The sequence below is a fragment of the Bos mutus genome, chromosome 6 (assembly GCF_027580195.1).
Source record: "Bos mutus isolate GX-2022 chromosome 6, NWIPB_WYAK_1.1, whole genome shotgun sequence".
NCBI classification, from domain to species: domain Eukaryota; kingdom Metazoa; phylum Chordata; class Mammalia; order Artiodactyla; family Bovidae; genus Bos; species Bos mutus.
Genome location: NC_091622.1, coordinates 98032909 through 98048544, shown reverse-complemented (window position 1 = coordinate 98048544; position 15636 = coordinate 98032909). Strand labels below are relative to the sequence as shown.

The 15636-nt window shown below is 42.1% G+C and overlaps 1 protein-coding gene across 3 annotated transcripts in view; it reads right to left on the bottom strand.

Moving 5' to 3' along the window:
* The window catches only part of GPAT3 (glycerol-3-phosphate acyltransferase 3), a 72565-nt gene that overhangs the window by 7179 nt on the left and 49750 nt on the right, over positions 1-15636 (bottom strand). For all 3 annotated transcript variants that reach the window (XM_070372632.1, XM_005906494.3, XM_070372633.1), the window contains 5 exons: positions 10820-10935; positions 6213-6268; positions 4790-4875; positions 3581-3709; positions 3013-3092 (listed from right to left, as the gene is read on the bottom strand). In XM_070372632.1, the coding sequence (XP_070228733.1) occupies positions 3013-3092; positions 3581-3709; positions 4790-4875; positions 6213-6268; positions 10820-10935 (467 nt within the window). The remainder of the gene's footprint in view (positions 1-3012; positions 3093-3580; positions 3710-4789; positions 4876-6212; positions 6269-10819; positions 10936-15636) is intronic.

The window sequence follows — 15636 nt, the reverse complement described above, 5'->3', positions numbered from 1 at the left end:
ATGGACATGAGTTTGAGCAAATTCTGGGAGATAGTGAGGGACAGGGAAGCCTGGAGTGCTGCAGTTCATGGAATCACAAAGAGTCAGACGTGACTGAGGGACTAAACAACAACAGGTAGTTGTAAAGGTCTCGGATGGGACTACAGACAGACAGAGAAACTTAGGCGATTTTGGGAGACCACTGTAAGTTAATGATTGCTCAAGAAAACTATGGGATTATCATGGAATGAAGCAGGCTTGTTTTGCTATAAAGCCATAAATAAAAAGCATGAGACATTCCCCAGGTCATTAGGTGAAAGAAAAACATTACCACTCTTCTACTGATTTGAATAAGCTGTGATAGTCCCAGTTTGACCTTGTAGGGTCAGACACTCTCCTGCCCAATACAAAGGAGGAGATAATGGTGTAAGCCTGACCTCTACCCACGGCTTCCCTGGTGGCTCAGACGGTAAAGCGTCTGCCTGCAATGCGGGAGACCTGGGTTCAATTCCTGGGTCGGGAAGATGCCCTGGCGAAGGAAACGGCAATCCACTCCAGCACTCTTGCCTGGAAAATCCCACAGACGAGGAGCCTGATAGGCTACAGTCCATGGGGTCGCAAAGAGTCAGACACGACTGAGCTACTAGCTACTATGGTGACCTCTACTCAGAGAAGACAATCTTTTCCTCTCCCTCATTTTCCTTTGATTATAAAATTGTGGACCACTTAAATCGTGGGACAGGCAACCCGCCCGTTTGCATTTCCTCAACTGTCCTATAGCAACAAATCTCCTTGTTGCCTATCACTTTGCCTCTTACTGAATTTCTTCTGCACTGAGACACAAAGTGCCTGAGCCTCAGTAACCCCAGGCATCAGGTGAGTGATTCTAGTTTAAAGACCGTGGGCTCAAGCCCCAGTCTAGGTTTAGGCAGGGTTCAAGTCCCGGCCACGTGGACTGAAGTCCCACTCTGAGTCATTGGTTTCAGTAGGATGTCTGCAATTTAGTTTCACATATTCCAGTTTAGAGAGTGTAATAAGAATGTTAGTCCTAATCTATCTTAAGCATAGTTCAGGGAGTTTCCCTGAATCAAGAACTCATAGCCCCAGAGTGGTCAGCCAGGCATTTCATCAGAAGGCCACCCTCCAGAGGTGCTACTATAAGGCTTCCACTATCTTGATCTCCTATCAACTTTCCAAGCTTTGTTAATTAGCATAGTGAATTTAAAAATGGGCTTCCCTGGTGGCTCAGACGGTAAAGTGTCTGCCTACAATGTGGGAGACTGGGGTTCAATCCCTGAGTCGGGAAGATCCTCTGGAGAAGGAAATGGCACCCCACTCCAGTACTCTTGCCTGGAAAATCCCACGGACGGAGGAGCCTGGCAGGCTACAGTCTATGGGGTCGCAAAGAGTCGGACACGACTAAGTGACTTCACTCACTCACTTTCACTGCAGAAGTTAGTGGCTTGTTAATTAGCATGACAGATGACAGAAACAGACTTTCGTGGGTGAAATTAGTTGTGTTCAAGATACGTGAATTGATGAAATTATTTTAGAGATATTCCCCACCCTTGCATTAAAGGATATATAAGAATGCAGGCAGCCCTTCTTCCATAGACTTAATCCCTAAGCAGTCCTGGGTCCCTCTGCCGGTTCAGAAGGTTTTGGCTGCCTAGCTGACATCCTAACTTGGCTAGCCACATCCTGCTCCACGACACTCCCAAAATTGCCTCTAGTGAACTTCTCATGTCAAGTGTTTTCAAAACACCAAACAGATAGATAGCAGGGACTTTATTAAATGCACAGGACTTAACGAATGGACTGTTTTTGTGCTAAATATGCTAAAACAATGTCTGTGTGTATATACAAATTTAATCTCCCATTATAACCTAGGGATATTCAACCCTCACTGACACAGGCTAAAGGTTTGCATGTGCCCCCCAAAATTCAGGTACTGAAGCCCTAACCTTCAATAATACAGTATTTGGAGATGGAGCTTTGAGGAGCCAGTTAGGTATAGATGAGGTCATCAGGGACGGGCCCTCAAGACAGGAACAGTGCCTGTGTAAGAAGACACACCAGAGAGCTTCCAGCCTTCAGCAATGAGACAAAATAAATTTCTGTCGTTTAAGCCACCCAGTCTACGGGAGCTTGTTCTGGCAGCCTGATCAGATTAATACTCTCACCTATATTCTTTCTTAAAAAAACACAAAACTAAAGCCATAGATATCCATACTTAAAATATTTCACTCATTTCCTGTCAAGTTTTTAAGTTTTCTTTAATATAATTACAGCTAGAGATAAATAAGAACAAGTTTGTAAGTTGCCCCCTGCCTTCAAAGATACATTTCCCTCAAATCCAATCCCACTTTCTTCTTCAGTGAAAGATCCCTAAATTTTAGTTAGGCATATGGTCAAGCAGGAGCTTCCCCGGTGGCTCTGACAGTACAGAGTCTGCCTGCAATGCAGGAGACCCAGGTTCAATCCCTGGGTTAGGAAGATCCCCTGGAGAAAGAAATGGCAACCCACTCCAGTACTCTTGCCTGGAGAACTACATGGACAGAGGAGCCTGGCAAGCCCCAGTTCATGGGGTTACCAAGAGTTGGACATGACTGAGCCACTAATGTGGCCAAGTAGAACAAAGACTACATTTCTGAGCCTCCTCTGCAGCAAGGTGTTATCACATGACTTGAGTTCGAGTCAACAGATAGAAGTGGAAGTGGTAAGTCCAACTTCCAGCTTTTGCTCTTAAACACATGAACGCATCCTTCTTGTTTTAGTTCTTCCCTGCTACTCATGTTATTGTACTCACTGGGCAGTCATCTTGGACCATACTGAGGATGGTAGATCAATACAAAATGAGCTATTATACCAGTCTAGGCTGCCTATGATGAGGTATGGGAGATAAAATTCTGTCTTATTTAAGCCATCATTATGCTGTATAAACCACTGTCAGTGTCAGCTAAACCTCCAGCTAACAAGCATAATAAATGACATCTTTTTTTAAAGTAATAATACTTCTGAAAAATTTCTTACCAAGGAAGCTCAGTCAATCCTCCTTGTACAGCAATAGCAGACTTAACCCTGTTAGCAAACTGGACTGCGTCTTCTCCTTCCTGGAATAAAAAATTACCAGTACATCCTGAAGACAGAGTTCTCAAACAATGCTTTCAAATGTCTCACAATCACTTAGATTCGTTTTAAAGTATAATATTCACATTTTTAACTCAAATATGCTCTATTCTGAATTATAGCAAATATCATTTGTCCATCAAGAAAATGCAGTGCTGTTTTTCTTTAATATCTTTATCACATATATATATTATGCTCTTTACTAGACTTATTCAAGACACAACATTCTACAGTATCTGTAGGTTCAATAAACCAACAACAATGGTAAAAACTATTATGGAAAAGAATTCTCCTGATCTCAAATCAGCGTGACTTTGCAGAGTGCTAGATACATTTTTTTTTTAATGACTCTTGCTGAGAAAGCAGAAAGTCCAACTTCAACTGATGTGAGGAAGGGAGACACCCACATGTGCAGGAAAAGGTTTTCTCACCCTCATCTGATTAGATAAAGCACCTGTTATCTATGCAATACCTCTCTGGTCATGGGGGGCATGTACCACACGTCACAGACGATGGCCCAGCTGGTCATCACTCGAAGCAGGTAGCTCACAATGTTGTATTTACTACTGTTCCAAAATGCATCACCAAACCGAGGATTATACTGTGAAAAGAGAAAAGAAAATGCATTCTAGTTAGGAATTAAATGGCAGCTTCTCTTCTACATGCCAGTACATGACAGGCCAAACATCTATCAGACCTGCGCCCTGCCAAAAAAAAAAAAAGCTACTTTACTTGATCCAAAGTAAAGTAAAGTAAAAGTAAAGTAAAGGATCCAAAGAGCAAACAAGACGTAGAAAACAACCTATGGTCACCAGGGGGTAAAGGCGGGGACGGATAAACTGGGAGACGGAGACTGACATAAACACACTACTGTATATAAAATAGGTAACTAATAAGGACCTACTATAGCACAGGGAAGTCTACTCAATACTCCATAACAGCCTATAGGGGAAAAGAATTTAAAAGACTGGATATATGTATAACTGAGTGGATTCACTTTGCGGAACACCTGAAACTAACACAGCCTGTAAATCAACTATATTCCAGTGAAACTTTTCACAAAAGAAAAGAACAAAAATAAAGAATAAACCAGGCCGGGCCACCCCCCTGCCTAGAGCCTCAGAGCCCTTAGACTGGAGGATTATTGACATGATTCTTAAATATCTGTCTGCCCACTTCATGGAAGGTGGGTGAAAGTAGGAATAGTATCTGATTGCTCATCACAGTGTCCTCAGTAGGCAGACACTGGCTTGGCACATAGTAATCCCCAACTGCTACTTACCTATATCCGTATCAGTAGCCGGAAAAAGGGATCAAGCAAACAGGACAAATGTAAACAACAGGTGGATATGAATAAAGAGCACATGCTCGGTTGTGCCCAACTTTTTGTGACCCCATAAACTGTGTAGCCCATGAGCCTCCACTGTCCATGGAATTCTCCAGGCAAGAATACTGGAGGGGGTTGCCACTTCCTTCCCCAGGGGATCCTCCCGACTCAGGCATCAAACTCGTGTCTCCTGCATTGCAGGCAGATTCTTTACCGTCTGAGCAACCAGGGAAGCAAAGAGCACACAAGTATTCCATATGTTTGCAAATCTTAAGTTTGAAATTATATCAAAATAAAGTGACCAAGTCACTGTCTTTGGCAGGGAGGGGTATGAGAGTGAATAATCTGTCTTACCTTAATGGCAACTGGATGGATGGTTCCTCCAATTTCAAAGCTTCCTTTTTTAAACATCATGACTGAAGTATTGTTGATACAAGTTCCTATAAGGACATCGGTAGGGAGTGAAATTTTTTAAAGCAGTCAATTTAAAAAGGAAATATTTTGTTATAAAATAATTTAAAATATTCAGGTCACATCAAAATTACAGACTTTTTTAAAAATTACAGATATTTTAAATACTATCATTTTACAAATTAACTCCTGTTTGCTGCTGCTGCTAAGTCGCTTCAGTCGTGTCCAACTCTGTGCGACCCCATAGACGGCAGCCCACCAGGCTCCGCCGTCCCTGGGATTCTCCAGGCAAGAACACTGGAGTGGGTTGCCATTTCCTTCTCCAATGCATGAAAGTGAAAAGTGAAAGTGAAGTCGCTCAGTCGTGTCCAACTCTTAGCAACCCTATGGACTGCAGCCTCCCAGGCTCCTCTGCCCATGAGATTTTCCAGGCAAGAGTACTGGAGTGGGTTGCCATTGCCTTCTCCAACTCCTGTTTAGTAGTAATTCAACAGTTCTAAGCAGGTTTCACTGGACACGGAAATGGCAACCCACTCCAGTACTCTTGCCTGGAAAATCCCATGGACGGAGGAGCCTGGGAGGATGCAGTACATGGGGTCGCTAAGAGTCGGACACGACTGAGTGACTTTACTTTCACTTTCATGCATTGGAAAAGGAAATGGCAACCCACTCCAGTGTTCTTGCCTGGAGAATCCCAGGGACGGGAGCCTCGTGGGCTGCCGTCTATGGGGTCGCACAGAGTTGGACACAACTGGAGCGACTTAGCAGCAGCAGCAGCACCAGCAGCAAGCAGGTTTAACAACAAATTTTGCTTTATTGTTGACTACTCTAGAGATACAGTTTCTTCACAACAGACGGCAATTTCAATATATTTTAAAATAAGAACCTTTATAAAGTTATGGACAATACCTATCTAAGTTCATTAAAAGTGAAATTGTTAGTCATTCAGTCATGTCCAACTCTTTGGGGCCCCATGGACTGTAGCCCACCAGGCTCCTCTGTCCATGGAATTCTCCAGCAAAGAATACTGGAGTGGGTTGCCATTTCCTTCTCCAGAGGATTTTCAAAACCCAGGGATCGAACCCGAGTCTCCTGCATTGCAGGCACATTCTTCACCATCTGGGCCACCATGGAAGCCCATCAAATTTTATTACCCAGAAACAACTTCTGAGATCAAAAAGGTACCATGACTTCCTTCAAACCTCATAAGAAAGCAGGGAATTACTGGCTCAGAGAGGCCATGCCATTCCTGAAGGACAGCAGAAACCTGGACTAAGAATGCCAACTCCAGAACAATCCAGCTCCCCATATACTTCGGGTACCTGTTGTTATCAACCACAGCTTGGTAAGCAATCCCACTTCTCACCTTCAGGAAAGATTAATATGGGTAATTCTTCCTTAAGAGCAATATGTTCTTTTAGTCTGTGAAGAAAAATAAAGGATCTAAATTATACCTTCAAAAAGAGAGGTGGGAATCCCCTTTGGTATCTTTTCTTTTAGGTTCAATTAAATCATGCAAATTTTTTAAAACTGGTATATAGTTGCTTTACAATATTGTGTTAATTTCTGCTGTACCACAACGTGAATGAGCTATAAGTATACATATATACCCTCCCCCTGGAGCCTCCCTCCCAGCCTACCCCCATCCCACCCCTCTAGGTCATCACACAGCACTGAGCTGAGCTCCCTGTGCTACCTAGCAGCTTCCCACTAACTATCTATTTTACACGTGGTAGTGTGCACACATCAATCCCAATCTCTCTTTGGTATTCTTTACTCTCTACTAACACAAATACAATTGTAAAGCAATAAGGAGAAGAGAAAGGAAATAAACACAAGTTGGTCCCTTTCTATACAAGTATTAAGAGCTAACAAAGTTGAGATAGATTATAACTGCCAGCGTGCACACCACTGCTCAATAATCACAAGATGGGGAACAGTTTTCTAACCTTAAAGACATTTCAATAGGTACGTACTATTTCACTCTTAAAAGCATAGCCCACCATCACATTTACAGAAGCAATGACTCGAGTGCCTCCAGTTAAAGGTCTCAGGCAAAAAGCTTCTTCAAACAAAGGTTTCTGGTAGCTTAACTCCACTCCTAGACCCAGAAGTTCCCTCTCCTGTTCCATAAAGAGCACTAGCTCTGTCTGCCTTTCAGTTCATTTCAGCTGCTCAGTTGTGTCCAACTTTTTGCAATCTCAAGGACTACTGCAGCATGCCAAGACTGTCTGTCCATCACCAACTCCTGGAGCTTGCTTAAACTCATATCCATCAAGTCGGTGATTGCTGGGAGCCGGTGAGGCATTCCACTCATGACAAAGGTCATGAGGAAGGAGGCTCGGCAAACGCAAAGGCGGGATCGAGCCTCAGGAGTCCACCCGGATATTCTCGAGCATCTACCCCCCAAAAAACCAGAGTCTGCCTACTTTATTGCTTTGTGCTCTCACCTCTGACTTTACTGGGGGCTGTCCCCCACCACCATCTCGCTCTCTCTGTCAAAGAGTTAACTTACAGCTCCAATTAATAAAGTTCCTGGGCAATTAGGAGTGTTTAAATCCAAACCCCTCAGATGGCTCTCTAACTCGCCTGACAAGTTTACCCGGACTCCTACAGCTATGCATACGATTGTTTACAGTCTCCCAGCCTCGAGAGGCACAGGAAGCTTAAGATATTCAAATAGCTTAGAGCCTCTCAGAGAGTTAGAAACTGTCAGAATAAAACTAGTAAAAGATTTCATTGATGAACCAATGTTTGTTGCCAAGTTTTCACATCCCCTGAATTGTATCCTTGAATGTGTATTAATTAATAGTTGGTATGTAGAAAAAATAAGTAGTGGCCTTGGTGTTAGTAACTTTAGACCCTTAAGGTAATAAATTCTTTCCTTTGTTGTAAACCCATTACACATCCACCCTATAGGAATGCAATTTTATCTTCGGAAGATGGCGCCAAACCTTAAAATAATTACTCTTAGAGAAAATAAGTCTTTGTTGATAAGTCTTTGTCAAGAGTCATAAAATGTTAGTAGGCCTTCTGGCCAGAAGATGATGTAAATCACCTAAACCATTTGTATACGATAAATTTGCAGGAAAGAAACCCTGGTTTTTGATAAGGATCAAAAACTGCTGACTTTGCATCCCCTATTATCCTCTATGTGTAACTTAGGGTATATAAGCCCCTGTTGAAAATAAAGCTATGGGCCTTGCTCACCAGCGCTTGGTCTCCCCATGTCATTCTTTTCACATTCTGGCTGAAGTCTCCATCTGGAGCGTGGAACCCACCATGCTTACTAATTATGCCTGGGCTTCTAAGACCCACTTGAGCAGGTGTCTAGGTTGAGGCACCTTCCGCTATTCGAGAGGGCGCCTGCGGCCTACGTAAGTGGTGCAAACTTCTTGTCTTGAAGTTTTATTGGTCTCCCGCGTAAAGCAAGCTACTCAGCCTCTTTTCTCCACTGAATTTTCCTACTGAGCTATCCTCATTCTATTATTCTTTATATCTCTAATTAGCATATAAATAGTCGCCTAGGCGTCTCTCCTTCGAATACCCTGAATCAGCCATACCCTGAATCAGCCGGGGCTGGACCCCGGCAGGTGATGCCATCCAACCATCTCATCCTCTGTCATCCCCTTCTCCTCCTGCCTTCAATCTTTCCCAGCATCAGGGGCTTTTCCAATGAGACAACTCTTCACATCAAATGTCCAAAGTACTCGGAGTTTCAGCTTCAGCATCAGTCCTTCCAATGAACAGTCAGGTCTGATTTCCTGTAGGACTGACTGGTTTGATCTCCTTGCAGTCCAAGGGACTCTCAAGAGTCTTCTCCAACACCACAGTTCAAAAGCATCAATTCTTCGGGGCTGAGCTTTATGGTCCAACTCTCACATCCATACTTGACTACTGGAAAAACCATAGCTTTGACTAGATGGACCTTTGTTGGTAAATAATGACTCTGCTTTTTAATATGATGTCTAGGTTGGTTGGTGCTCAGCTGCTAAAGAATCCACCTGCAATGCAGGAGACCTGGGCTCGATCCCTGGGCTGGAAAGATACCCTACAGAAGGGAAAGGCTACCCATTCCAGTATTCTGCCCTGGAGAATTCCATGGGGTCACAAAGAGTTGGACACTTCTCACGACGAAAGTGAGTGACTTTCACTTTCTTTTTTCACTTTCTAGGTTGGTCACAGCTTTTCTTCCAAGAAGCCAGCATCTTTTAATTTCATGGCTGCAGTCACAATCTACAGTGATTTTGGAGCCCAAGAAAATAAAGTTTCTCACTGTTTCCATTGTTTCTTCATCTACTTGCCATGAAGTGATAGGACCAGATGTCATGATCTTAGTTTCTTGAAAGTTGAGTTTGAAGTCAACTTTTTCACTCTCCTCTTTCACTTTCATCAAGAGGCTCTTTATTTCTTCTTCGCTTTCTGCCGTAAGTGTGGTGTCATCTGCATATCTGAGGTTATTGATATTTCTCCCGACAATCTGATTCCAGCTTGTGCTTCATCCAGGCAGGCATTCTGCATGATGTACTCTGCATATAAGTTAAATAAGCAGGGTGACAATATACAGCCTTGACGTACTTCTTTCCCGATTTGGAACCAGTCTGTTGTTCCATATCCCATTCTAACCACTGCTTCTTGACCTGCATACAGATTTCTTAGGAAGCAGGTCAGGCGGTCTGGTATTCCCATCTCCTGAAAAATTTTCCACAGTTTGTTGTGATCCACACAGTCAAAGGCTTTGGCATAGTCAATAAATAAAGCAGGAGTAGATGTTTTTCTGGAACTCTCTTGCTTTTTCAGTGATCCAGTGGTTGTTGGCAATTTGATCTCTGGTTTCTCTGCCTTTTCTAAATCCAGCTTGAATATCTGGAAGTTCACAGTTCACATACTGTTGAAGCCTGGCTTGGAGAACTTTGAGCATTACATTGCTAGCGTGTGAGATGAGTGCAATTGTGCGGCAGTTTGAGCATTCTTTAGTGTTGCCCTTCTTTGGGACTGGAATGAAAACTGACCTTTTCCAGTCCTGTGGCCACTGCTGAGTTTTCCAAATTTGCTGGCATATTGAGTGCAGCACCTTCACAGCACAATCTTTTAGGATTTGAAATAGCTCAGCTGGAACTCCATCACCTCCACTAGCTTTGTTCTTAGTGATGCTTCCTAAGGCCCACTTGACTTCGCATTCCAGGATGTCTTGCTCTAGGTGAGTGATCACACCATTTGTGGTTATCTGGATCATTAAGAGCTTTTTTGTATAGTTCTTCGTGTATTCTTGCCACCTCTTCTTAATATCTTCTGCTTCTGTTAGGTCCATATCATTTCTGTCCTTTATCGAGCCCATCTTTGCATGATATGCTCCCTTGGCATCTCTAATTTTCTTAAAGAAATCTAGTCTTTCCATTCTATTGTTTTCCTCTATTTCTTTCCATTGATCACTGAGAAAGGCTTTCTTATCTCTTCTTGCTATTCTTTGGAACTTTGCATTCATATGCACATATCTTTCCTTTTCTCCTTTGCCTGTCACTTCTCTTCTTTTCTCAGCTATTTGTAAGGCCTCTTCAGACAACCATTTTGCCTTTTTGCCTGTCAATCTCTAGATGCGTGTAAGTGATAACATCCAGCAAATACTCAACCATCTATTTATTCAGCCAACCATTACCAATTACTTACATTCAAGGTAGTAATTTTCAGTTTTAGAAATTCAGTGACTGGAATACCTAAGTCAGGGCAATGTAAATGTATGGGTCTTCTAACCACATCATGTATACCACCATGACTACAGAATTCAAAATTTTTTAAATACAGTTAAGACAGGTGACTCAGTGGAAATGGCGAACCACAGACAGAGGTCCATATATTTTAGTTTTAACCCTTAGTTTTAGTGTTAGCCTTTAGTACCACTGGCTCTGCCCTCTTTGATGGGAAGGCCAAGAGTTTATGCCAACCCAATGGATACCAAGTAATGTCACTGCTTACCTCCTAATAACCAGGTGTCGGTCCTTCATTTCTGAACGTTCAAACCAGATATGTGGACAAGCCTTGACCATGGATCTCTGAATGATTCCCATCAATCCACCATGAACCTGGCCCACCTACAAGGACCATGAGAAAATGGAAAAAATGTAAAGGCATAGCTGTCGAAAAAAAAGCCTTCTTTTCTTTAACCAGTAAGTTCCTATTCCCCACTCAGAGAAAAGACTGGTCTTCTACTGACTGAAGTTGTTAGTCTCTTCAAAGGTCATACATGTGGGCTCAGTCGCTCAGTAGTATCCCACTCTGTTGCAATCCCATGGACTATAGCCTGCCAGGATCCTCTGTCCATGGGATTCTCCAGGCAAGACTACTGGAGTGGGTTGCCATTTCTTCCACCAGGGAATCTTCCCGACCTAGGAATTGAACCCACGTCTCCTGCTGCCTCCTGCTTTGGCAGGCGGTGCTTTACTACCTGGGAAGCCCACGCTCAAAGGACATGACTGGCCAAATACAAGCACAAAATGTTGTTGAGTAGCACTTTTGAATTTTAAGTTATGTTGCGGTACTGCCTTTACGCTGGCTTTTAAAAGTAGAGATTTTCCAATAAAGTCAAAGTAAGTGAAATACAAATTAAAACTACACTGAAATACGATTTCAGACCCAACAGACTGGCAAAGATTCAAAAGCATGACAAAGAACCAAGGCTGTGAGAAAGAGGCACTCTTATACAGTGCTTGGGATGGGGAGCTTATAATCCTCATAGAAGGAAATCTGGCAATATCTATTAAAATTACATATACATTAGCTTCCCTGGAGCTCAGATGGTAAAGAATCTGCCTCCAATGCAGGACACTGGGGTTCAATCCCTGGGGCTGGAAGATCCCCTGGAAAAGGGAATGGTAACAAACATCTATTTCTGCTTTATTGACTATGCCAAAGCCTCTGACTGTGTGGATCACAATAAACTGGAAAATTCTGAAAGAGATGGGAATACCAGACCACCTGACCTGCCTCTTGAGAAACCTATATGCAGGTCAGGAAGCAACAGTTAGAACTGGACATGGAACAACAGACTGGTTCCAAATAAGAAAAGGAGTACGTCAAGACTGTATACTGTCACCCTGCTTATTTAACTTATACGCAGAGTACATCATGAGAAATGCTGGGCTGGAAGAAGCACAAGCTGGAATAAAGACAGCTGAGAGAAATATCAATAACCTCAGATATGCAGATGACACCACCCTTATGGCAGAAAGTGAAGAGGAACTCAAAAGCCTCCTGATGAAAGCAAAAGAGGAGAGTGAAAAAGTTGGCTTAAAGCTCAACATTCAGAAAACGAAGATCATGGCATCTGGTCCCATCACTTCATGGCAAATAGTTGGGGAAACAGTGGAAACAGTGGCTGACTTTATTGTTCTGGGCTCCAAAATCACTTCAGATGGTGACTGCAGCCATGAAATTAAAAGACGCTTACTCCTTGGAAGGAAAGTTATGACCAACCTAGATAGCATATTCAAAAGCAGAGACATCACTTTGTCAACAAAGGTCTGTCTAGGCTATGGTTTTTCCAGTGGTCACATATGGATGTGAGAGTTGGACTATGAAGAAAGCTGAGTGCCGAAGAATTGATGCTTTTGAACTGTGGTGTTGGAGAAGACTTTTGAGAGTCCCTTGGACAGAAAGGAGATCCAACCAGTCCATCCTAAAGGAGATCAGTCCTGGGTGTTCATTGGAAGGACTGATGTTGAAGCTGAAACTCCAATACTTTGGCCCCCTGATGTGAAGAGCTGACTCATTTGAAAAGACCCTGATGCTGGGAAAGATTGAGGGCAGGAGGAGAAGGGGACGACAGAGGATAACCTGGCTGGATGGCATCACCGACTCGATGGACATGGGTTTTGGTGGATTCCGGGAGTTGGTGATGGACAGGGAGGCCTGGCATGCTGCGGTTCATGGGGTCGCAAAGAGTCGGACACAACTGAGCGACTGAAGTGAACTGAACTGAACCCACTCCAGTATTGTTGCCTGGAGAATTCCATGGACAGAGAACCCTGTGGGCTACAACCCATGGAATCGTAAAGAATCAGACACAACTGAGTGACTAACACTTTCACTTCACTTTACACAAACATTTATCCTTAAACTCAATAATTCACTTCTAGGAATTTACGCTGAAGATACACCCCAAACAAAATGGAAATACATATACACAATGTTTAAATTGCAACATTATTTATAATGTGAGCTATTGAAAAATACCCAAATTTGAAAAATCCATTTGGCTTAGAGAGGATAGGAATGCAGAGGAGGACAAAATAGGTGAAGGAGATTAAGAGTACCAACTTCCAGTTACAAAACAAGTAAGCCATGGGATGTAATGTACCGCACAGGGAATATAGTCAATTAATGTTGCATTAACTTTTTATGGTGAGCAGACAAATACTAAACGTACAGTGGTGATCAATTCATAATGTATATAAGTGATGAATCATCATATTGTACACCTGAAACTAACATAACATTGTATTCAACTACAATTAAAAAATTAAAAGTAAAAAATAAATCCAATAGGCTTTTGGTTTCTATCATTCAAACCATTAAAGTTTGCAGTTCTATTTCTAATACTTGGCTAAAACTGTAAATTATACCATTATATATTGAAGTTGTAATGATAATTATATATGATCAAGAAGCACGGAAAAATGCTAAGAAAATTCTGAGGCCTACAGTCACAAATGAGTTATACTCAATCTTTGTTGACTAAGACACAGAATGAGTACTGCCTCAGAAACACAAAATCATTATTAGGCAAGTTGGTTAAGAAATTTACAAAGATAGTACTGTAGGAAAACAGCTGCTTTCTCCGCTAAACATCTCAGCCCTAACCTCTCTGGATTACAGGGAGGTCACAATGGATGTGAAAGGTCACAAAAGATTACAATGGATGTGAAAGTGCTTGTCCACTTAAATGAAAGGAATTATTATATACACCCAGAGTTGGATGGGGTCTATCAAGGACTGTTAGCATGAGGGTCTCTGGATGGGCTTTTTGAAATCCATAAACATCTTGGAACTACATAAAAATATTTGTTGGTATAAAGCAAATGCATGCTATTGTTTTTCTGAAAAAAAGGATACATAAAGATTAACTGATTGCTAACCTAATAAATGTCAAGAACTACCAATTCCCATAAGTCTTTTCAGAGAGGTGGTTAAAGCTTCCTTAGATTCAGGAAGAGCTCCACAACTTAGAGAAATGTATAACTTGTTAAAAGGTAGTTGTCCAAGAGTTATATATCTGAACTTATATTTTAGACAATATCTGCCAATAAAAAAATAGTTTTTACAAAGGTCTTCAAACCCCCTTCAATGAATGTATAACCCACAGGCAATCAGACCACCAGGACTCCACGGTGGCCTACAGACACTTCAACTGTCTTCCCAGGAAAGCACACCAGACCATGACTACCCATCATAGGAGTAGGAGACTAAGAGGTACAAAACTACCTTCTAGAAAATAAATAAGCTACAAGGACATATTGCACAACACAGGGAATATGGCCAATACTTTACAACTATGAATGGAGTATAACCTTTAAAAAACTGTGAATCACTATAGTGTAAGCCTGAAACTTATATAATATTGTACATCAACTATATCTCTAAATAAATAAATAAAATAAAGGTTCCCTTCGAATGCTTTCACAGAAAAACACACCAGACCCCTACTATCAGTTACTGGAGCTGACGAGTGAAATGAAAAAAATCCACCCGTTCTCTGTGTGAAGCCATAGTCACCAACATGAGATATGAAAAAAAATTCCCCTCCTCAGTATCCTGGGCTTCCCTGGTGGCTCAGGTGGTAAAGAATCCACCTGCAACTCAGGAGACCTGGGTTCGATCCATGAGTTGGGAAGATCCCTTGGAGGAGGGCATGGCAACCCACTCCAGTATTCTTGCCTGGAGAATTTCATGGACAGAGGAGTCTGGCGGGCTACAGTTCATGAGGTTGCAGAGTCAGACACAGCATAGCGACCAAGCACACCTCAGGATCTCTGTGCCATCTTTCTATTTCACACACCAGCTTGGGGCATAGTTACCACCATGCAGGAAAGAACACCTTCAGAGATTCTCCAAATTTAACCTGACACGCACAGGAAAGAGAGGAAGGAAATCTTGACAAGTTTCTTCAGGGTGATAGAAAACACCCACTGACTTGAAACACCCTAGATTTGAAAAAAATGCAAGAAATGCCACAAAAAGGTCTTTAGAGGTGTTTGATTTTAGTAAGCTTTGTCTTTTCTTTGGGGGCTGTCAGCAAGAACTGACAAAGGCAACGTGGTATAAATATTAGCCTTTCTTGCTTGATCTTCACTGAAGAGCCAGTTTGTTTTTTTTTTCCTTTTTTAATTGCATATGACTCCCTGAAGGGAGAAAGAACTAATTGGCTGGTGAGGGATTTGTACAGCTCTAAAGAGGATGACTTTAACGTCTCAAAGTGTCATTAAACACTGCAGGGATTCTAGAAGCAAGATGGAGTCAACTTTATAAAGACTAGTCACGCTCAAGCGTGTCTACATTTCAGTACATTAATTTCTTACTACCTTAAATATAATGACTATTTTCTTTCTTTTTCTTGCACTATATATTCCTCGTGTAATTATATATTAATAATATAAATAATGTAAATACATTATTAATGTATGTAAATATATTAGTAATTTATGGGTTTCCCTGGTGGCTCAGATGGTAAAGAATCAGCCTACTATTCGGGAGATCTGGGTTTGATCCCTGGGTTGGGAAGATTCCCTGGAAGAAGG